The following is a 23422-nucleotide window of genomic DNA, read 5'->3' as shown; positions in this document are numbered from 1 at the left end:
ACCCGTTCATCTTCTTCCCTCTCCCTGTACCATCCACATGGCCGTTAAACTCTTTCAGCCATTTTTTTTTTCCCGCATGAGTTAAAAAACCAAATAAATAAAAAATCCTTGCAGTTTGATCATAAATCTCAAATTGGGAATATTATTTTCAAAGATCTTGGAATTAATACCTTAAGTTGTACATGAAAAAAAACCACACTCCAAAATCACAAGTTAACTATAATTGTTATTGTCCTACTTAAGAACATGTATTTCAGAATAATCGCGTAACAGTCTCTTTTTTTTTTTCCATGGTAACTTTTGAAATTGTCTGCTAAAAGAATAAGGACAAGTCAGGACGAAGGAATATATGAGGCGTGAAGAGGATGAATAGTAAAGATTCACCGCCTTGGTTTACGGCAACGTAACGGCGAGTTAATCCGTTTTCACGTTTTACATATTGTCACTGAGCTGTTGCTGTAAAAACAGCATGTTTTCAACATTCCAGAAATTGTCCGACGTGTCCCCTCCACCGCTCTGAGCCCAATACTGGTGGTTGCTGTTGTTTGCCTCCACGGCTTGCATATCCAAGTTGGTGATGCCATCCGAGTAACTTAAATCCCCGGTTTGGCAGTAATCCGGATTAGGGTTACACTTATTACCGACCGGAACTCCACCGTAGTAATACTCCGTCAAGTCCGAGATCGGCGACACCTGAGTCGACCCGAACGACTCTGACGAAGCCGCCGCGCTGCTGTTCTCTGTCGTGTAGTTACTTCCGGTGACCTGAGAGGCTCCCCCAAACTCGAAATTGTTGTAATTGTATGCGGCGTTGGGAGGAGTGTTGGTGGTGATGGTAGATACTGGCGGAGAAACGGAGACGGCGGCGGCGGCGGCGGAAGCTTGAATACGCTCGACGAGCCTGGGCATCCAGAGGAAACGCATGGTGTCCTTGAATTGCTTGCTGTTCACGTCACATTTCAGCTGCTTGGCGTGCTTTTGAACTCGTGTTCTCCAGTAGTTCTTGATCTCGTTGTCAGTCCTTCCCGGCAAATACTGGGCAATTTTCGACCATCTGATCATCAGAGAACAGGCTTCATCAGAAATGGATCCAGATCATTGAAACAAAAAAGAATCGGAAATAATGTGGTCTTTTGAATAATTATATACTAGTATATGTCATACATATTAAAACACAATCTCATGTATGTATAATTGATTCAGAGAGATACTAATCTGCGGATCACCTGTTTCCCCAGCGAGAATGAAGATCGAGAATCAGGAACTGTTCTTCGAGGGTGATGTTTCCACGTCGGACATCGGGCCGGAGATAGTTGAGCCACCTCAATCTGCAGCTCTTACCAGTTCGTTTGAGGCCTGCGAAAATCGTGAAGCAAAAGGAGATCGATCACTTTATGATTTTCTCGGATTGGTAAAGTTAACAAAAAGAAAACAAGAACAAAACTATCAGTGAGGAAAAAAGAAAGAGCATTGTTCGCTTTCCGAAGCTTTTCTTCGTCCGAGGGAAAGTTATCCATGGTGACGATTTGCTGCCTTCGTTATATATATTTATGTGATTGCGAAATTGAAAAGATCACACATGAGATCCTCACTATCATTCTCATACTTGCTGATGTTAGAGAGAGAGAGAGAGAGAGAGAGTGAGAGAGTTAGGTACCGGCGGATCGAGCGAGGGAGTTCCACCGACCTTCGCCGTGAGTGGCAATGTAATTGATGAGGGTGAGGTCTTCGTCGACGGTCCAAGGGCCTCTGCGGAGGTCCAATTCGTCGTCGTTTTGGAGCTTGCAGCTTCGTCCTCTGATTTCTGAAGCATCCATATCCATATCCATGAATCCGCCCTCACTGTTTGATTGGATTATTGGAGCTCCAATCCACCCCGCAAGGCAGCTTAATCTATTTTGTGCTTTTAGTTCGAGAGAGGAAGAAGAAGAGGAAGAGGAAGAGACGACGGGCAGATGGAGGGATGATAAACAGATTTGGATTGTTACACAAAGCACGGGGCCTTTTATAGATAGCGAGATATTGATTTCTGATTCGCGCCAATCACAATACTTCTATGAGAACATGGTGGAAAACCTTGTTTACAAATCTTATTAATAAGAATAACCTGAATTAAAATATCAGCAATTTTTGTGCATGAAATCAAATTAAAATTTTTCCCCAGCAATTAATAAAAGGGTTATTCTTAATTGAGTCTAATACTGCTTAAATTGAATATTTCTCCGACGCTTAATATAAAATTTAATTAACTAATTGAATAGATTAAAAATACTAGTTAAATTAATTAATATAATATGTTTTTTCTAAAACACTCTAAGGTTTTTCTTTTATTCCCTATCTCACTTTCCTATTTGATTATTATTGATGGAATACTAATGGGGTTAGTTTTAAAAAAATTTGATAAACATATAAAATAGATCTTACACGTAAGATCAACATCAATTCATCAATTAGGTCATAATAAGAACTGAATGAGTATAACAAAAGAATAATGTATTATTCTATCAAATAATTTTTTTTTTTTGCCAACATAAATAATTTATATTTGAAGTGAGGTGTGAAATTAGTTTAGATAATGATAAAATTGGGGTGGGTAGTTAAAACGTTAAGTCATAAATAAAAGGAATTATAAAATTATGGATCTAAATATTGAATAGTATTTATTTAAAAAAAGAAAAATAATGAAGCCAGCCCCACTGCGAATAGTCAATGAGCTATAGATGGGCGAAAGAGTTTAGGACATTGAAATTAAAACATTTTACTTTTCAGACTTTAGACTGTATTTCTTGGAAACAATTTAATATATTCGTAATTATAATTTTGTTTTCTGTTGCCAAATACCATATTGAAATATTTAGTCCGAACTTTTAGTTCGAGTAAGATATTTTGGGCAATAATGATAATGAATAAATAAAATAAAATAAAATGGGTTAATGATTATGGCTGGAAAGAAGAAAGAGGGAGTACGAAATTTGACTTTTGGACTCTGCTTAGTTGTCAGGTTGGGTTGTGTGGGCGTGCCAGACAATGGATCTTATCGCTTCCTTTGCATCACGAAACCCGTTAAATTTCCTCGTAATATTCAACTATTTAAAAATAATAGTAGTAATAATACTTTATTATTTTCCCTGTTCATTTCATTAACTTTACAGAAATTTTGTCTATCTGCATAGCGGGAGTGCTAGAAAAATAGAATGCAACTTGTATCAACTGAAACGACCTTTTCTTTCTAGAAAAATAAAATAGTTGCCTTAACATTCTCATATTTACCAAGTTATCTAATCACACATAAGTATATACATTTTTAAAAAAATATTATTATTAATTTAATAATGCTATTTTTAAACTTTTGTATAAAAATTAGATAATTAATTTGAGGATATCAAAAAAATTAATTAAATTAGTTATTTTTCACAAATATATGTTGATCTTCTAAATTATACTCTTTAATTATATGTATTGGATAATTAAAACTATTATCCTAATAGCTTACCTTTGTAATTGTTATTGTCAATGAGAATATTTCGACAAAAAATGAGGATAAGATTGAATGAGGTCCTCTAGTTAAAACTAAATTCAACTCTCAACTAGTTGTTATATTAACGAATAAAACTAGTAATATTATAAAAAGAGGACATATGTCTGTGCGTAATTGAATAATTTGACATAATGGACATAAAAAATTTGACTTAAATATTTTCCTTCTTTTTTTTAATTTAGAATTCACAGCTAGCCTAGTCAAACTTGGGAAATTAAATCTAATTTACATCAAGATAACATTATTTTCATATTTATTTATTCCGCAAGATTTCAAAACTTGAATGCAATTTTTATGGCTCGTTTTTAAATCTCCCACTAAGTATATCGAATTTTAAATATATTACTGATATGTGCCTCCATTTGGGAAAAAGAAAAGTAGTCATTTTTTTTAGGCGTTTAATTAATAACACATGACTCAAAACAGAATATTAAACTTGTTGCAGATAAAGCTAAGGATTAAGTTTCTAAGTTTTAATGGAGGCTCTATAACCCAACTGATACAAAACACATTTCTTGAATTTTATTTTCAAATGTGAGGCTGTGAATTCGTATTTTCAGTAAATAATATAATAACAGAGTAAATAATAATAAAAGAATTGTAAATTTATTATTTGAATTTATAATTAATTCACGGATTGCTTGTTAAGTCACTTAAATATTATTACTTTGTTAATTATACATCACCCACAAGGCTTTGGGCGCAGCCATTAGCATTAATGGACTGGCTTTATAAAAAGACAAAAAATTGACCCAATAAAAAGCGTTGATTTCGTTTTACTTTATATATCTATCTTCACTTTAATTAAATGGAATAAAATGAGGAACGTTATTTGGGGTGATTTGTTTTGCATCAGTACATTGAAAGGAGCTGAAATGAGAGAACGAAGAATAATGGCGTCTTAAGAGACAACTTGTGAGAATTAATTAAGAGAGAATGATTCGCCCATGTGATTCACATGGAATGTGAGATTCTAGTATATTATTTCTCTACATTTAACCAAAGGCACTTGTGGACCACAAATAAATAAAGACACTTGAGTTTCTACCTCTGCCCCTAAAACAAATTAATCAACTTTGTCGGGTGCTTAGCGAATTTTACGTTAAAAAAGTTGGAATTTTTTATGTAAAAATTAAAAAAATGAAATTAATAATTGATTATCTCTGCTCTGCGTCTTTTATTAATTAAGGTGAACAAAAAGGAACAAGATTATGGCTTCCAGTAAAATATTTCTTACAGAGCATAATCCCTCTTTCTCTTAAAGAAAGGTTGATTTCATGAATTTATGGGCTTAGGTTATAGAATAGAGACAAAAGAATCTAATCAATTAGAAGTTGGGCGCTGGATTTCGTTTTTAACCTTAAGTCATTATTAATTTTTCTTTTCTAAATTTAATTGAATATAGATGAAAAATGCTTCTTTTTTTTTTTTTTTTAACAAATTGATAGGCCGAAAGAGAAGGCATCTCCAATCCTATTTTTCTTTTCATTGAAAATATCAGGAAATTAAAAAATACCAAATTATAAAATTATTGTGTGCATGCCTTATAAATCCTTTAAAAAATTTGTGAATTAATTATCCTAATATATAAATACAGAATCTGAATATATAACCCCGAAACGCACGCGCACAAAAAACCACCTTATGATTGATATATTCTGCACGCACAAGATTATGTATCCCTATGATTCTCCCAGTTTCTCAACAAAAGGAACACAATTATTAATTAATAAAACAAATTTTAAAAAAATTCGGATAAAGATAGCAAAGCCAAGGTGTATTAGACACAGACACAGATACACACACATGTATAATATAATGGGTGGAATCTAACACTTTGGGTAGGCAAATAAGCTCTTTTTCATTAAGTATCAGTACTTAATTAATTGCTATAATAAAATATGCTCACTAATAATTTTGTGCATATCTACGTTTGATTATGTTGGATACATCTGTGATATATTGATACCCACACACACGTATAGATAAAAGGAATGTTTCGTCACGTGACACCGACCAAAAAAGCAAAAAAACAAAGAAATTAAAATGAAAGAAAGTGAAACTTTTAAGTGCTGTCTCTCTTATTTAGCATCCCACACATAAGCACGTAAGATATAATGCAGCCATAATAAATTTATTTTTTCCCCATTTAATAACACTCACAAAAAAAGTTAATTTAATAGGTTTGATTCCTTCTTGTCTTCTTGGTACTTATCTTAAATCTGAAAATGTATCCAATAATTAATATTTCATTTATTAATTAGTAAGATGTGATGTCGACGAGAATTTTTAGTATGATGAGCAATGATCGGCGGGCCACATTTATGGAGGAATATAAAAGAGATGTGCTATTTATTTGTTTCTCAAGAAGTGTTTTTTTTTTTTAATTCTTTTGCATAATTATGCAGTGTGTACGTGGTCAGGGAAAAAGTCCAATTATTTTAAGTTTGGAGGACGGTGCGTGATGCTACACTTGGATGAGTGTATATATATCAAATTAAATGATTGATAAATAAGCTTGCATCTTGCAAAGTAAATGATGTTATTAAAGTGCATTGCCACAATTTAAATTAATGAAGAGAAATCAATTATTATGAGCCCTCTTTGTAAATCCATGCTTTCCATGTGGTATAATATAGACATAACATATGAAACGCCCATATCATGCTTAGCCAATCAAAATTAAGAATTATTATGTAGTTCATTCCTGGGCATAGAAAAATTATACTACCTCTTGTTCTTAATATAAGACCTAGTTAACTAATTTAAAAAAAATAAAAAATGTTAGTTTTGAGTTAGTTATTTATTGCGAATAGATGTTGTATTCCCTAAATTACCTTTAATAATTATGTATGTCTGAATTATCCATTGATAGCAACTCCTTAATATATACAACTATTATGGGGATTACTTAAAAGCAAAATAAATAAATATTAAAGACAAAATATATTGAGATCTTGTATTTGTGACCAAATTTAATGTCATACTAGTTTTTATATTAATGGCCGAAGATAGTGTCACTATTTTTAATTCTAAATATAGGACTTAGGTAAAAAAATGTTTTATTAATCCTAAATAAATTTCTATTAAAGAGGTGTTTTAAAAGAATGAACAAACTTTTTTTTATAAATAATTAACTTAACTAATTTTATTAATCTTTGTAAATTATTTACTTGGTTTTTACAATTAATTTAGGCATTTAAGAGATTCCAAAGCAGCTTCAATTCATTTAACCTGTATAGCTTTATTTTGTGTGTGTATGTTGTGGATGGGTTCTCTGATGTTTTATGGAAAAATAATTATATAGCCATGTTATAATTGAGCTTGAAGAATGATATTTTGTCCTCCAGTAATATTAAGAGTACATTAAAAGTATATGTATTAACAATCTCATCACTCACAAAAGCGTGCTTGAGATATAATTGAATTCAAAAGCGTTAATTATGAAACAATGTATCTTTGTGTCCACTGAGTCAAGAGATAGCTCTTGGGACACGCTCAATTATTATTTGTTTTGAAGTGAAAAAACAATATGGATATAACCCATTACCAATCTCAATCATTAATGCCGATTAATATTATTTATGGGTTCTAGATAATATACAGTAAGAGGGGGGCAAATGATTCTGTCTTGTTCACATAAGTGGTGTTATAAATATTAAATTGTGCAATTTGCAGTCATGGGACAAAATGATAAATAACTCTTTGCATCACCCACTTTCGGTTATAATTAACAAGGCCTATTGGGATGCTGTGTGAAAGGGATTTTGCAAACGGTTTTTTGAGAGATTCTAGAAGGATATTAATATACCAACTCCGGTTATTAATACAAGAGCTAGTTCACTAATTTGAATACATTAAAAAAATTAGTTAAATTAGTTATTTATAATCAATATGTGATGTTTTTTTTAAAACATCCTTGCTAATTAAGGGTATTGGTTAGAATTACTATTATTGTAAGGACTAACTTAAAAAAAAAAGGATCTATATAAAAAACAATATGGATTGAGATTTTATATATTTATGACTAAAATAAAAGTCAATCAAACTCTTATATTAAGGATTGTGTGGTAGTATTAATTAGTTCCTATATGGATTTAATTTCCACTAAAATAAATTGTTGAGTTATTATAAAATTCATAAGTGAACAGAGAGAAAAGGGGGAAATGGGTCTTTGTATTATTTCCTCTCTTTCGATTTAATTTGTAACAAATATCCCTAATAAGGTAATTTAATAAATTAGTATGCTTTCTAAAAAAAATTTATGGGTACTGTGAAGAAATCATGACTAAGTGTTTGATCTTTAACAAACCTGGTTTTGTAAGACTAATATATATTTGTGCGCTCCAAAATCATAATTTTGAGGGTTTTTAGTATAAAACCGAATATGGTCTATAAAAAAATATATGCGTTTTGATTTTATTTTATAACCATGTTGCAATTAGTTACATGTCCACTATTATTACAAAGGGTTAAGATTAACTACAGAGGAAATTAAGCAGTGAAAAAAGGAGAGTGATTAAGTCAGATCAATTTATCAATTTAGTAACAGTTGGTTAAGAGGCAGCGGTTAATTAATTAATTATTAACTCAATTATTATCAAACTGATTACTGATGACGACTGAATTGCATTTATTTTATTTATTTAATGGAATGTTTCTCGTAGTTTCTTCTCCTAAATTCTGTCTCAGAACATGAACCTGCCCCCTCATTATTTTAATTTCAAATTAAGAACTGACTAATGGTCGGCTTGCCTTCAAAATTAGAATGAAGAAAATTTGACGACCCAACACTTCTACCACACGTGTGAGGTCTCCCCCCAACCCCACACACACAATATATATATATTTATTTATATTCAACAAAAAATTGGTTTAATTGTTACGTGATTATATTCGTTCTTATAGTATTTTATAATGGAATAAATTTGCTTGTAATGTAGCAGATATTTCCTATGCAACTTGATTTGAGGGCTTATTTCTATGGTAATTAAATGAAGTAGTGAACCCTCCTTAATCTGTGAAAGGATATTTGTTGGCCCAAAAAAAAAAGTATGTTATATTCAGGACAAAATCTGAACAAGTGTGTGTGTGTGTGTTACTTTATAAGTTATTAAAAAGAACAAGATTTGAATACAGATCAATACTCCTTTAATAACAAACATTTTTGCTTTTGCGTAAGCAGTGAGGATAACTATAATAACCAAATTTCAGTGAATATGATTAAAATTTGAGGCATATACTCTAAATTTGACTTATAATACCATTGAATTGGATCCTAACCATCACCGGCATTCAAGCCACATATTACAATGACAAACAGCAGAGATTTTGTCGTGTTAGTTGCACTCTCCTTATATCCTTAAAAATAAAGGAAAATTACAATAATTAGTACACAAATGAATAAAATTGTGCTGAATAATTGATCGAAACATGAAAAATGACTGGTATGTCAAGCTGAATAGATAAGAAAAATTCATTCCAAGATCACATAGTACAGAACAGAGCTAGCCCCAGTTAATTGAACCAATAGCTTCAATTTTTAAGCAATAAATAAAGCAAAATCAACAAAATAACGTGTAGCTTAGATGAAAAAAGAATTGTGACCATCTAACCAGTTTTGAGTCCTACATCTGTATTGCAGCTACATTAAAAATCTGTCGGGATAGCTTTGTTAGCTTCATAACAATATTCAAATTAGTTATAGTCTAATGTATGTACTATACATCTCTGGTATCTAATACTACATTCTGTGATTGATATAAGAGCTAGTTGATTAATTTGAATATATTAAGTAAACTAATTAAGCTAACTATTTGTAATAAATAAGTGTTGTCTTTCCTAACATATCTTTGATAATTATATGTATTAACTAAAACTACCATTTGATGAAACCTTTAACATGTACAACTATTACAAGGATAGTCTTAATTAAAAGAATAGATAAATATGAGAGATAAAATAGATTGGGATTTTATATTTAGGATCAAAATGAATGTTAAACTAGTTCTTATATTAAGAACCAGAGGTAATACAAGAATTAATTAGAAGTCGAGTTTGATTTCAAATATATAAGACTTCAGTTTATTTTGTCTTTACACTCATCATTTCCCCCCCAAATTAAACTATCTTTGTTGATTGCAATTATCAAGGAAGTTTGTATCAATAGGTTGTTTCAATACACACAATTTAAAATGGTATTTTATGAAAGCCAATACATATTTTTAACAAATAATTAATTTAATTAGTTTTTTCAATATACTCAAATTAAATAAATAGATCTTATATTAAAAACTAGAGATAATAATATTTAGATACTGGGTGGCATAACACCAAAATCAGGTAAAAATACAATTCATAATTATCTGGTGAGTTGATTATTGGAATTCATGGATCATTAATTTAGAATTTTTTGGACTCAAGTGAGATTGAAGTTAAGAACTTACACTCTTATTGATTAACTTGGCCTCTTTTTGTCAAAAGAATATGGCCGTGTTTTTAGGGTTCAAGGCGTTGACGGTTCTGTGTTTGAAGTTTCAACACTGTTCTCCATCAAATCTGCAACGTCTGTATACGTTAATTTAAGATTGAGAAATAAAGATTAATTAAGTGTCATTCTCATAAGTTGAAGCGTCTTTGACCGAAATTTCTTACATTTCTGTGTGTTAATGGTTGCCAATTTTTCTTCTCCCCTGTTTTGATATTTTTTATTCTTTTTGGGGGAAAAAAAAGAATGTTCTAGTAATATATGAATTATAAACCACCATGAAAATATATGCCTAATTGCTATGATTCAGTTTCTTAATTATACCCTACCTAGCTAGCTAGCTATAACTTGAAGCAGCCTTCGTCCTCTCCAAGAATTCAAAAAACTCTTGAACGGCACGACCATTTGCAGGTTAACTAATTACAAAATAAAAAAAACTCCTGGTTAAATTTTAGATGTGATTTAATTTAATACACTTTCCCAATAAATGATATAAATAAAAATAAAGCTCATAAAAATATGATTGGTGTTGTATGAGACCAATGAGTATATATTTTTAGTATAGTAAGTTCAAGAAATTAAATAGCCGCACTATTTTAATGAGCATTAGTTATATTCTAGATTTTTAGTTTAAAAAAATAGGAGAAAGGTCTTCCATTGAAAATTTTATTATTAAGAAGGGCCTCATAACACATAAAATGCTAATATTTTGCAAATTTAGTACACACAGTATGGATAATCTGAATTAAATCCTTTTCAGCAATGAAACTTTTAATGGGGGGACTTTTTTCCCAATCTCCCTCCCCTCTTATCCAAATCTCTCAAAGCATGGATTGGGTACTTTCGAAAATAACTTTTAATCGGGGGATTTTCAAAGCAAGGAATTAAAATATACGAGTTGAGTTAAAAGCCAATACAATGGATTGGTTCAATTCCTGACACAAGTCTCCTCATATTTTTTCTACCTAACATATGTAGCTATCAGCCTGTTTGTTAAAGCGTTTTGAGGTGGGAAAAGTAACTTATGGGTATCATAAGTTGATTTGTAAATTTGAGAGCTGTTTGTCACAATTTTTTACCAATCTAACTTATGGGTCAAAAGCTGATTTTTTAAATACGATTGTAAAAATACCTAAACTTACTTATGACTTATGTAAAAACAGCTTTTTGGAATTAAGTTCTTTTTCTACCGCTAATTCAGACAAATCCTATATATAACACCCCACAATATAAGTGTGTGTGTGTGAGAGCGAGCGCGTGTGTATGCTTTGTTTCTTGGTCGACCAGCACTTGTGTGTCATGAAATGGTTAGGTTCAAGACCGTGAGAAGTCACCCAGAAATTATACTCCTCCAATCCTAAATATAAGACCTTTATACTGGTGTGTATAAAGGTCTATAAGGGTCTTATATTTAGGACCGGAGGAGTATATGCTTATTGAGATGAGATAGGATGGTACTATTGCTTGAGCTTCAAGTTATGATCATGCACTGACAAATATATATATATATATATATAATCCCATTCATATTGGTTCCTCTTTGGTCGAACTATATATTGTTGGGATGCCTAGGCGTAAATGAATTTGAGTTGATGTGAGGCTTGAAATTGAGAGTAATAAATCTTGAGGTTTCAATTTGGTTCTAAACGTATTTGTCTCCCAAATTTATAATCCATATATTTTTTAAGGTATCTCTATTGTACTACCTCTAGTTTTAATTATAAGACATCGTTTATAGTTTATAAACGAGGTCTTATAATTAGGATTGGATGTAGTATTGATTATTCATATTAATGGAATTTCTCTCTAAGGTAATCATAGTTAAAAAAGATATTTTAGAAAAATTAACCAATATTTATTACAAATAATTAATTTAACTAATGATTTAAATATAGTGAAATTGGTTAAATAACTCTTATATTAAGAATCAGAAGTACTATATAATAAAGTAGAAGGACTTATAAATTCAAGTTTTGAGCTTTTAAGTTAAGACTTAATGTATGTTTCCCTATTAATTTTCTTTCCTTAAATTAAATGTCCTTTGCTTAATTAGCATTCCTTGACCAACAAATTACAAGCTCATAACTAAACAACCTCTTCTAATTAATGATGAAATATTTATTGGGGGCAAATTTAAAGTTAGTTTTGACAATAATAGTTGATGGGTCCATCTAAGGGCTTAAGTAGTGGTGTTCATTCCCATGCTGTGTGTGTACACAAGCAAATGCTGACTTCGGTGCACAATTCTGAAATTGAAGAGCAGCAATTTCTTTTTCCCCTCCGTCGCCCTGCCGACTCTACTAAAATCTATAAATAAAACCAGTGTTTCTAGATTCTCCCATAAAAAAATTACCACTTGAAGAAACGCTTACGTTTTTTAAAATATATTTTAAAAAAGCACTCTTCTATCAGCTCCTTCGTCCATATGAAAATGCCCTAGCTAGTCATCCCTATACTTTTTTTTTTCTTTTTCCTTCTTTCTTTTTAAAATAAAAACAGCTAGCTTGATGAAGTAAAGATATACATTTAACGACAAAGCAGTGTGAACCGTGTTCAATTTCTATATTCTCCGGAAAATTAGTGAAAGTTTCATTCCTCTTAGCTTCATCCTCCTTTAGGATTCTCTTATTCCTATGAGAAAGAGCGATGCAGAATACACATAACATTCCACCATTGACGACAAGACAAAATTTAAAAGTGACAGCAATATAATAACAAGACATATTTTTTTATAGATAAAATCCAAAGTACAGTAGTGTATATCTGATGTAGAGTAATTAAAAAGAAAGGGCTATTATATTTATAGACACACAAGAGCTCTCAATGGTACTTTTCTCATACATATACATACTAAACAAAGGAACAAATTCCAAACATGGCTTTAAGCACACGATAAATTAAATCTAAGCCTTAATTAAAGAAAGCAATGAGGTGGAGGAAGAAGAAGAAGACGCCGCCAAAGCATTTCAGAAAAAGACGAACACCATCACTGTCTTGTCCCATGGACGCACGCCTAGATAGCTCAGTTTTCGAATCTTAATATTATAATGTTGAAAATTCAATATCTTAATATTAACAAAGGCCTAAGCGTGACTCTGTGTCCCCCTCATTAAGTCATTTCATAATAATTTCCATCTTCACAAAGCACACGTAACCTTGTTAATTGGTTTTCTCATCACTTTCCAACTTAATTGTACACACTACACTTAATTTAGTTGGATATATCACTTCCTGTATGTGAAACCAAACGTTGTTATATCCAATAGTGTCTGAGCTGCTAAGAAATCGGCAACAATACAATCCTTTATTTTCCTGAGTATTTTTATCTAAATTTGATCAAAAAGGATCTAGATGAATTAAAAATAGGCACTATTTTGATCCTGAATATTGTTTGATATATGCCGTTCTAGTTTGGTCTCAAGTGGCTTGGTCGGTTCATGACACGTGGATGTGACCTGTTAGGGCTTTCTAGGGGACCATGTATTGTCAACTTCAAAACCCTTTTAGTAAAATTGGATCAAACCCCACTTTTGGGTTAGTGACCTTTCATTAAAGGGCACACATTGATCATGGATATCACGACGATGATGTATCACTCAAGTTTGAGTGGTTGGTCTTTAACTGGTTAACTGGATATGCTTTTATTAACCAAATCTAGCTTAATCGATAGATGTAATAAAACTTGGGATAAAATCTAAGAAACTAGAAGCAGAATAAATCTGTATATCACCTTTACGAGCATCATGCGACTTCAAGTCCTGAAATGTCAAGATTTGGCTTGATCCACGTACGCAGGGACGAGGAGTACGTGTACTGTTCTTGAGAAATTCGTGGGCAGCTAGGTTGGGTCAAAGATGAGAGAATCAGAACAGTGAGATACGATCACTACATTGAGTAGTTTATCATAATGGTTACGTTGTTATGTAGAAATTTGACCAGCATCGTACAGTGACTATATACATCAACTTTCTCGTTTAATTTGATTGAATCCATCACAACAAGGCCAGCACAACATTCCCACTACTATACCATAAATTAGAATAGGTGTAGTGCAGTTGTTTGAAAAAATTAGCCTCAGCGTGGGCTTTCTCGATCATTATTATTATGTCCTAGTATTTAGAAGTTACATTTTGCAAGATTTTCTTAATTAAAGGAGATACCCACTTTCAGATGTTCATTGCGACATGCGAGAGTTCATGTTAGTAATAATTAAGGATAACAAATAATTCGTCTGTAATAGCACTAGCTGGGCAAATAAGTCATTTTGCAAAATCTATAAAACAATTAATCTATTTGATGATCACCATTAATACGCAGTATAACGTGCGATATCTTCTTCAAGTCTCAGCCAAAAAACCATGAATCCTCTGTCTTTTTTACGGTTAATATTGTTTGGCCCTTGCATGTAGTTTACTAGTTTACCCTATTTTAGTTTTGGTCTCTATAGTTTCAAACCACATATAAAAACTTAAGTGAGAAAAAAACTTATGGTTTGAAATTATAAAGACCGAAATCAAAATAACAATATATGAATTATAATGACCAAATATTGTATTAATCCTTTCTTAAACAACAAAACTAAGGATGCTTTGTGCAGTTCATACAACAATAACAACAAAGCCTTATTCCACTAGGTGATCGCTACATAGATCGCATGACACTATTAAGCCATATCCAAAGTCAAATCTCTGGATATATTGTTAATTCAAAGATTTCGTTCAATGATTTTATTAAGTGTTGTCTTTGACCTTTCTCTACTCTTTTTTATAGGATTTTATACTGTTTGATCAACTCTTCTCACTAGCGCATCCCAGGGTGTTCATTGCACATGACCAAACCATTTCAATTAGTTTCCTACCAGTTTCTCATCAATAGTAACTACTCTAACTTTTTTTCGTATATGTTCATTGCAAATCTTGTCTTTTCTTGTATGACTATACATCTATCTCAGTATTCCCATCATGGCAACTGCCACTTTATGTTCATGTTGTCTTTTTAAAGCCCAACACTCACTACCATATAGCATTGCTAGTCATATAGTAGTGCAGTAAAATTTTTCTTTAATCTTATTAGGTACTTTCCGATCATAGATAACTCTTGTAATTTTTCTCCATTTAAACCACCTAGCTTGAATTCTATAACTAATATCTCCATCAATTTCATCATTTTTTGTATAATTGATCCCAAATATTTAAACTTCTCCACTTGTGGAATGACTTGATCTCCCAATTTGACTTCTAAATCCGTTCTAACTTGTCTCTTATAAAAAAATGCAATGCATATATTACGTCTTGCTTCTAATTAAATGAAAACCCTTTGATTCCAAGGTTCTTCTTCGTGTCTCAAGTTTAGCGTTAATATCTTCTTTTGATTCCACCAATAGAACTATATCATTGGCAAAAAAGTGCATTTAGGGATTTCTTCTTTGATATGCTCAGTGCAGTCTATGCAATTAGAGAAAAATAGTCAACGATGACAATTCTCATTTAATAGAGTTTGAGCTAAACTCTATGTAATATTATTACTCTTTAATTGTGCTGACTACATGTATGAAGAGGGATCTCAATTAATTACAATATTAATATCATCCCAATTCTTTTACATTTATTAAAAATTTTTAACCCCAAATTAGTGACTTTATCACTTTGTGCATATATATATAGAGAGAGACTTCCATAGGCGTATGTGCGTGCATGTGTATATAATAATATTGATACTATTCGTAAAGTATTTTAGCATCCTGTTAACTATATGTGTGCGGGTCCATCTCTAAGCAGAGACTTAAATATTTTTGTTCACGTTTTAGTTTCTTTGTTATTCTTTCTATTCGTTCTGCGTTAATTGGATCGTGGTGGTTTTGTCATGCTAGGAATTACATAGGAGCAAAACGTTTAGTATAATGGATAAAATCAATTTTTTCCTTAGATTATATTTGGTTTTTATATCTTTGTGAAGGAACTAATTATGGAATATTGTTAAAAAATTACAGATATATACAATCTAATAGTTAACAAATTAAGGAACGAATGTATTAGCTTAGCTTTTCTCTAATTAGTTTTTTCACTTACCTTTCATCAAGCACTGATGATGTGTCCATTCACTATCTCATTTTCATGAGTCTTCTCATTAATTTTATTTACTTTAACAATATTAATTAGCTTCTTGACTTTTCTCTAATTAGTTTTTTCACTTACCTTTCATCAAGCACTGATGATGTGTCCATTCACTATCTCATTTTCATGAGTCTTCTCATTAATTTTATTTACTTTAACAATATATTAGTTTTTGATCAGACAGGATTTGAGAAACACGAAAAGATAATGGGGTTTCGACCATTATCGAAATGACAACAAAGGAGAGGCCATGAAGATGAAAAAGATGACCACGAATTTAATTTATTGGTTATATTTAACAACAAATTAAAGTAAGTGATGTGAGAAAGCGATGTATCATATATCAAGTTTAAAATATTTCATGGTGAGAAACAAAACTAAGACTTGAAGAAAAGTTAACCTGCTTTTATTCCTTCGTCCAGATTCAATGCTACCTAGCTCTATCTCTTTGAACCAAGTCCACCATGTAAAACGACTCGTCTTTTTTGTGTTTATTTTCCAATTTTTCCACTTATGGCTTTATTCAATTCATCACTTGCTTCGCTTTCTTCATGCTCATCTATTCCTTCATTTCGTGCCATCATTACCCACCTTTTCCCCTCAGTTTTTGTGCTTATTTAAGATTCTCCAACTACAATTAGGGTGAAATGGCTAGACATTATACTTAGGGGGTGTTTGGATAAGATCAAAACCATGGTTTCAGAAGTGCTTTTACGGTATACGAAGCAAATATGTGGAGGAGATTGTCTCGATTTGCGAAAAAGTGCTTCTGAAAAGTGATTTTAAGGGCATCCAAACATTCCCTTAGTCCCATCCATTAAACAGTACCTGCCACTATACTGTTGGTCTCATATCATCATAGTGCCTCACAAGTAAAACGTAATTTATTAGTTAAAGAGGATCTCCCATCTAACCGACCGGGTGACTAGCCTTTTGAGAAAAACTCTTCTTTTAAACTTGTGCTCGTTATATATTATAAATACAAATGTAATGTGAACCGTGCCTGAGTGGTTGAAGAGGATTAGGATTGGTTTTTGATTGTGCACAAAGAAATTTAATATCTTCATAAAAGGTTATTTAATTTATATTGTCTGCGTATATATGTCTTTTGATTTGGTCTTTAATTCAACCTTATTATTGATTCTCGTTTTAGAATTTTTGAACTCAGGTGCAGATAATTAAGAGACTTTAATTTACATAGTGCCGCCAATGTATAATTCACATACATGTATTAAATTTGCCTTCCTGGCCTACATGTTTTCAAAAGCATGAGGACATATGGACAAAATTATATTGAGCACTAGATAAATTAATCAGCAGAAATTTAGCATGCCCTTGGTGTAACATTCTAGAAGCATACTTTATGTTTATTTTAATTTGTTAAACCTCGTTTGTGCCAAAATGATTCAGAGCTTTTAAGACTGTTCTCTATATGTTCAAACGGACCCAAGTTATTATAATAGCCATTTTACTACGTCCAATTGCAAGTCTATTGAGTGGATCATTTCGATGCATGAATAACAAATGAGAAGATGTTTTTAAAATATAAAAGATGTTCACACACTCATTAAATATTCAAAATAAAGATTTGTCTGATTAATATTAACTAACTTTGGATGTATAAAAATATTTTATCTTAATTAATAGGCTAATTGAGCTAGATGAAGCATGAGGTGAACAAAATAATAACTCGATTAGGTTGCGACCTGTAGTTTTGGAGCTGTCCTATATATAATACTCCATTTATTTATAGCCATCATAAAAATAATTATATATGAGATAGTAAATAAAGAGAGAAAAAACGCCAAGTATAAAGAGAAAGAAGTAAATTTCCATAATTTTACCTCTGCGTGCTAGTTATATCTTATTAAATGTATGATTAATTGCATATAACGACAAAAATAAACCCAAAAAGTATATAGAACTTGCTCGAGGCGATGAAGAAAAGGTAGAGAAATGAGGAACAAAGAACCTTGCTCAGAATTTAGACTTCAAACAGAGTTTGAACTCCACAAGCAAAGCCCTCCAAAATAAAAGGCCAAAAAGCATCACTTGCAGGACCATACATGCATACATACATACATAATCAACTCTTTTTTGTGGAAAACATGAGGTTTGGTTAAAGCCCAACAGCATTATTCCTTAAGTCGAATAAAAAGCTTGCTTATTGCCATCACGTCCCTGTTATTTTATTAGTTTAGCTTGGAAAACCTTTATCATGTGTTGCCACATTATTTCTGTTTGTTTGTTTGTTTCTGTTTACTTTTGACAAAGACTATTCATCTGAAGGCTTGTCCTGCTTAGAGGCTTTTGAAATAACACCGTGACACAATACCAACATATCTATGAAAAAAATCTACAGCAAATTAAGAGCAGACATGTTGCTTTTCAAACTCTATTATACGAAGTCCAATATAGCATGAATAATTTTATTTCTGAGCAGCACACATTAATTAATCAGTATTGTATAATTTAACTTGTTACTCAAATCATGTTTACTAAATGCCTTCCTCACGTGTTAAATATAACATTCTGGGTTAATACTATTGTTGATCTTTACGGTTTGATCAAATATTAATTTTAAAATCTGTAGTTTGAAAAATAGTTTTTGGACCCTATACTAAAAGTTAAAACTGTCAAGTATCGTAACCAAAATTAAAACTCTTTAAAAGTACAAGAAAGAATTACTTGTACCGATGAATGATTCATAACTTCTATTAAAGGGAGTAGACTAGCTCGTTTCGGTTTCGGTTTTGGTTCCTCTAAATGGCTTTAACTCACACTAGATCTTTATGAAATTATAGGGACTAAACGTTATAATTTGAAATTACAGGACTAAAATTAAAATTGAATCAAACTATGAGAATGAATAATGTTATTAATTCTAATATTTAAATGAATGAAGTTTTTGGTTGTTCATATGATTTGTTTTATATGCAAATGATGCTATGCTTTTTCGAGTATTCTTAATTGATTGATTCTTTTGCAAGAGAGCTGGCCTGCCTTTGTGTTATTTTAAAGTTTAAACACTTTAAAAGGAACTCACATCAAACTAATTAAGTGCCTTCTCTGACGCAGTTTTCACACCATCACTTGGCACCCAAAGCCTATCACAAAGCCTCTAATGAAACACCCTTTAATTTTGTGTGCTTTGTTCAATAAGTGCTGCTTGTCAACAAAGAAAGGCATCTGAGCTTAAAATATTATATATCCCACAGAAATTAAAGATGTATGTATGTTAATTAGCCGAATTAAAATATGCATCCTTCACTACTCCCTAGGGGGAAAAAACAATTAATGGCATTCGCAAAGAAACTGACAAAGAAGAGTTTTCTTGCTTATCATGTGGCGTTTCGTTATTGTATGAAAGCAGTCAAAAAAATTCTAATTAAATACACTTTAAATTCCGTGGAAAAGTATTTAACACGGTAGAAATTTATAAAGAAAAGAAAAACTGGGGACATCATAACAAAAAGTTACGCACTTCATTATGTTGGATAACGTAACCTAGAACAATTACGACAATTTCACTGTGCATAAAGATAATAACTGAGGTCATTGTCATTCATTCAATCATTCAGTTCTTAGTAAAGAGTCGATTTTTACTACTAACTCCCGTCATTAATATAAGAGTTAGTTTGACATTTAATTTGATCCTAAATATAAGACCCCAATCCATCTTATCTTTTGTATTTATATTTTTTTTTCCAAATTAGTCATTGCAGTAGTTGTACATGATAAAAATTCAATCAAATGATAGTTCTGACTAACACACATGATTAATAGACATATTTGAGGAAAGATAACATCTTACAAATAACTAACTTAACAAACTTTCTTAATTTATTTAAATTAGTCAACTAACTCTTATATTAAAGAGTGGAAGTAGTGTTTCTATATGTAAGAACAATCCAAACATACTGACCTAATTGTGAGCCACCTGGTTGAACAATATGATTATGATTGAACTGATGATGTCTTAAAATTTTTGGTTATATTATAAATCATCAATTTAGTTGTCCATTTGCACTCCTGGTTCTCTGTTTTTTCCCTCCCGTCATTGGAGATTGATATGAAATTAGAGGCCCAGCTTCTTTGGGTATCTTCGAGTGACAAGTCCAGGCCCAATTCAGTTTTACTCGATCACAGTAATAGTTCGTTCTTCTTCGTTTTCCAAAAACACATGAAATTCGACAGGATTGGCCAGACACTTGCCATATATGCATGTGTCATTCATTTGATGCACTAGCAATGCGCGCCACTTAATCACATCTCCGATTTTAATCAATTCATCGATATATATATTGAACACCTTCGATTTTAATATAAGACCCAACTGATTATTTAGAAAAATTAAAAAAGTTACTAAATTACTTTAAAATACTTAATATATTTCTAAACTAATTCGGCTCTATCTTCTTAGATTAGTTTAATGGGTCTTATATTAAGCATAGTATATATATAGATAGATATGTTAGCATGCAATTTCAATGGCGCGTCAAGCCTGCTGTTCATTCGCATTCATGCACTCTATGCCTCTTCTGTCTCTTCAAAAAACCATACTTAATATATTTTAGTTGGCGATGTACAAAACTGCACGTTATAACTTTTTTCTTCTTTTATATATATAGTAGCGATGATGCTAGGAAAATCCCGCACAAATGCTTCGTTGCTATTCTTGCAACATATGATATAATCCCAACAAATTCGATGGAGATTGTTCAATTACTTTGATTTTATTTTATATTGATATATAATAGGTTTGTTTCTTTTCCTTGTGAGAAGAAAGAATGTCATCCGGAGAAAGTAGAGAGTTTAGCACAGAGATTGTGGAGAGAGGGGTTGAGAACAGTGGTCCTAATGCTGGTTCTGTTTTCTTCTTCGTTAGGGTGAGACCAAGGCTCCCAGATTTCCTCAGTTCTGTGAACATCAAGTATGTTAAGCTTGGTTATGGCTACCTCATAAGCCACCGATCTTATTTCTTCTTCCTCCTACCCCTTCTCGTTGCACTCCTCTCAGTGGCTTCTCCTATAACCACCAATCAGTTCTTCGCTTGGGATTTCACCCACGCCCTCTTTCTTTTACCTCTCTTCCTCCTCCTTTACTTTTACTCCGATCTCACTTCCCGTTCTATTTATCTCCTTGATTTTGCTTGCTTTCGCCCTCCCAATGAACTCAAGGTATTATCTAGAACCTGACTTGAACAGCGAGCTTAATTCGATGTGATGTTTATGTTAATGGTGAGCTGATGATACTAACGAATATATATCATGCAGATATCAAAGGCGGAGTTCATAGAGCTTGCTAGAAGATCTGGGAATTTCAACGACGAAGCCATAGAGTTTCAGGAAAGAGCTCTGAAGAAATCTGGAATAGGAGACGAGACGTACATGCCAAGGTCAGTGTTCCGTCCGGAGTACCGAGCTTCCCTCAATGAAGCTCGAGAAGAAGCGTCCATGGTCATGTTCGGAGCAATCAAGGATGTTCTTGAATCCACAAAGGTGAAGCCCAGCAACATCAGGATCCTGGTCGTCAACTGTGGAATTCTCAACACAACCCCCTCACTCTCCTCCATGGTCATCAACCACTTCAAGCTCCGCCACGACATCCAAAGCTTCAACCTCGGCGGTATGGGTTGTTCCGCCGGAATCATCGCCGTCGACCTCGCCAGGGACCTCCTAGATGCTTACCCCGGATCTTATGCCCTAGTTGTCAGCACCGAGTCTGTCAACTACGCTTGGTACGGAGGTAACGACATGGACATGCTACTTCCCAATTGCTTCTTCAGAATGGGAGCTTCCGCTGTTATACTCTCCAATTTTCTCCTTGATCGATGGCGTGCCAAGTATCAACTCAAACAGGTATGTGCATATATATATAAGCCGAAATAACAGTTTGTGACAGATGTGTGATGTGTACTATGCATATATATATATATATGTATGTATATATGTAATGCAGCTAGTTCGAACTCACAAAGGAATGGATGAGAAGAGCTTCAAAAGCATACGTATGAAGGAAGATAGTAGAGGAAGGAGAGGGCTTTCAGTGAGCAAGGACGCCATTGAAGTAGGAGGCAATGCGCTTAAAGCGAACATAACGACACTAGGGCCTCTGGTTCTTCCAGTGTCTGAGCAGGTTCACTTCTTCACCAATCTGATGTTCAAGAGGAAGAAGACGAAGCCATATGTTCCAGACCACAAGCTTGCGTTCGAGCACCTGTGCTTGACGGCGACGAGCAAGAAGGTTCTGGATGAGATCCAGAACAACCTGGGCCTCACGGAGGAGTACATGGAGGCGTCGAGGAAGACTCTGGAGAGATTTGGCAACACTTCTAGCAGCAGTGTCTGGTATGAGTTGGCTCACCTTGAAGCTAACTTGAAGGTCAAGAAAGGTGATAGGATTTGCCAGATAGCTTACGGGTCTGGCTTTAAGTGTAATAGTGTTGTTTGGAAGGCTATCAGAACTCCAGCCAAGCCCAAGAAAAGCCCATGGATTGAGGATTCATAGTGGTCGTTGCCCACAAATTTTTATGCACACGCACACTAGAGTGGATTTGTGGAGACTGGAGACGGAGATGGAGATGGGGATGACGCGTTCTTCCTATGTCAAGCCTGCTTGTTTTTATATTACTTGTCCTGTAATTTTCAAATTGATCCAATAATCATGGGGGAAAAAACATTAGAAAGCATATGTATGTGAAAAAAATGTACTACTTGAAAAGACATATATTTAGAATTACTTCCGTTGTATTAAAAATAAAGACACTAGACACATATATTTAGAATGAAGTAAAACAGGTTGGTTTCTTAGGTTCATAGGGTATAGTTATGTTAAATGTATTTTTAAAAAAAATGACACAAAAATCAACCTGTCTAAAACTAATGAAAATAATTAAAACCATTGGTCGTGATAAAGTTTAAAAATCATGTTAAAAAGACTAACGTCTAGAGCTTGAATTCCATTTGATATCACTAAATATCAATTAATCAAATAAAAATGCATTAATACTAGGAACAGTATAACTTAAAAATTATTTGATGGAGGAAAAAAAATGTGTATGAAAAACAAGAAAAAGTACTGCTGTAATCGCCAAAAACATAAAAGAATTTACAGCTTTGGCCCCAAAAAACAGGTTCTTTATCTGAAACCAAAATTGTTATAATGGGTTGGTCGGGTCTAATAGCCCATAATGTTATACCGGGTCGTATCCGTCTCCGTTACCCGTTCTTCGGGGTTCTGTCTTCGTTTTTCTGTGGAGCCTTCGAGGCTTCAGACTGAAAG

General features: G+C 32.7%; 2 protein-coding genes across 2 annotated transcripts; one reads left to right on the top strand and one right to left on the bottom strand.

Annotated features, from left to right (window-relative positions):
- Positions 1-288: 288 nt before the first annotated feature.
- LOC114744805 (transcription factor MYB108-like) lies at positions 289-1965 on the bottom strand. The gene is made up of 3 exons (XM_028932958.1): positions 1658-1965; positions 1227-1356; positions 289-1054 (listed from the first exon to the last, which is right to left on the bottom strand). Exons 1-3 carry the CDS (start codon positions 1827-1829, stop codon positions 433-435), a joined length of 924 nt encoding a protein of 307 aa, XP_028788791.1. The 5' UTR covers positions 1830-1965; the 3' UTR covers positions 289-432.
- Positions 1966-20928: 18963 nt separating this feature from the next.
- Positions 20929-22648, top strand: LOC114744804 (3-ketoacyl-CoA synthase 15-like). Its single transcript, XM_028932957.1, has 3 exons — positions 20929-21318; positions 21415-21999; positions 22100-22648. Exons 1-3 carry the CDS (start codon positions 20929-20931, stop codon positions 22646-22648), a joined length of 1524 nt encoding a protein of 507 aa, XP_028788790.1.
- Positions 22649-23422: the final 774 nt, after the last annotated feature.

This window comes from Neltuma alba, unplaced genomic scaffold (assembly GCF_004799145.2).
Source record: "Neltuma alba isolate B1F8T4 unplaced genomic scaffold, ASM479914v2 tig00004452_pilon, whole genome shotgun sequence".
NCBI classification, from domain to species: Eukaryota; Viridiplantae; Streptophyta; class Magnoliopsida; order Fabales; family Fabaceae; genus Neltuma; species Neltuma alba.
The sequence above is the reverse complement of the archived record's forward strand: the minus strand, read 5'-3'. Positions and strand labels throughout refer to the sequence as shown.

Bases quoted from the DNA above. Each gene is read 5' to 3' on its own strand.
- LOC114744805 (XM_028932958.1), bottom strand. From the start codon at position 1,829: ATGGATATGGATATGGATGCTTCAGAAATCAGAGGACGAAGCTGCAAG. The intron at 1,357-1,657 runs GTACCTAACTCT...CGATTTTCGCAG, and splicing joins CTCCCTCGCTCGATCCGCCG to GCCTCAAACGAACTGGTAAG. The intron at 1,055-1,226 runs GTGATCCGCAGA...TCTGATGATCAG, and splicing joins CATTCTCGCTGGGGAAACAG to ATGGTCGAAAATTGCCCAGT.
- LOC114744804 (XM_028932957.1), top strand. From the start codon at position 20,929: ATGTCATCCGGAGAAAGTAGAGAGTTTAGCACAGAGATTGTGGAGAGA. The intron at 21,319-21,414 runs GTATTATCTAGA...TATATCATGCAG, and splicing joins GCCCTCCCAATGAACTCAAG to ATATCAAAGGCGGAGTTCAT. The intron at 22,000-22,099 runs GTATGTGCATAT...TATGTAATGCAG, and splicing joins CCAAGTATCAACTCAAACAG to CTAGTTCGAACTCACAAAGG.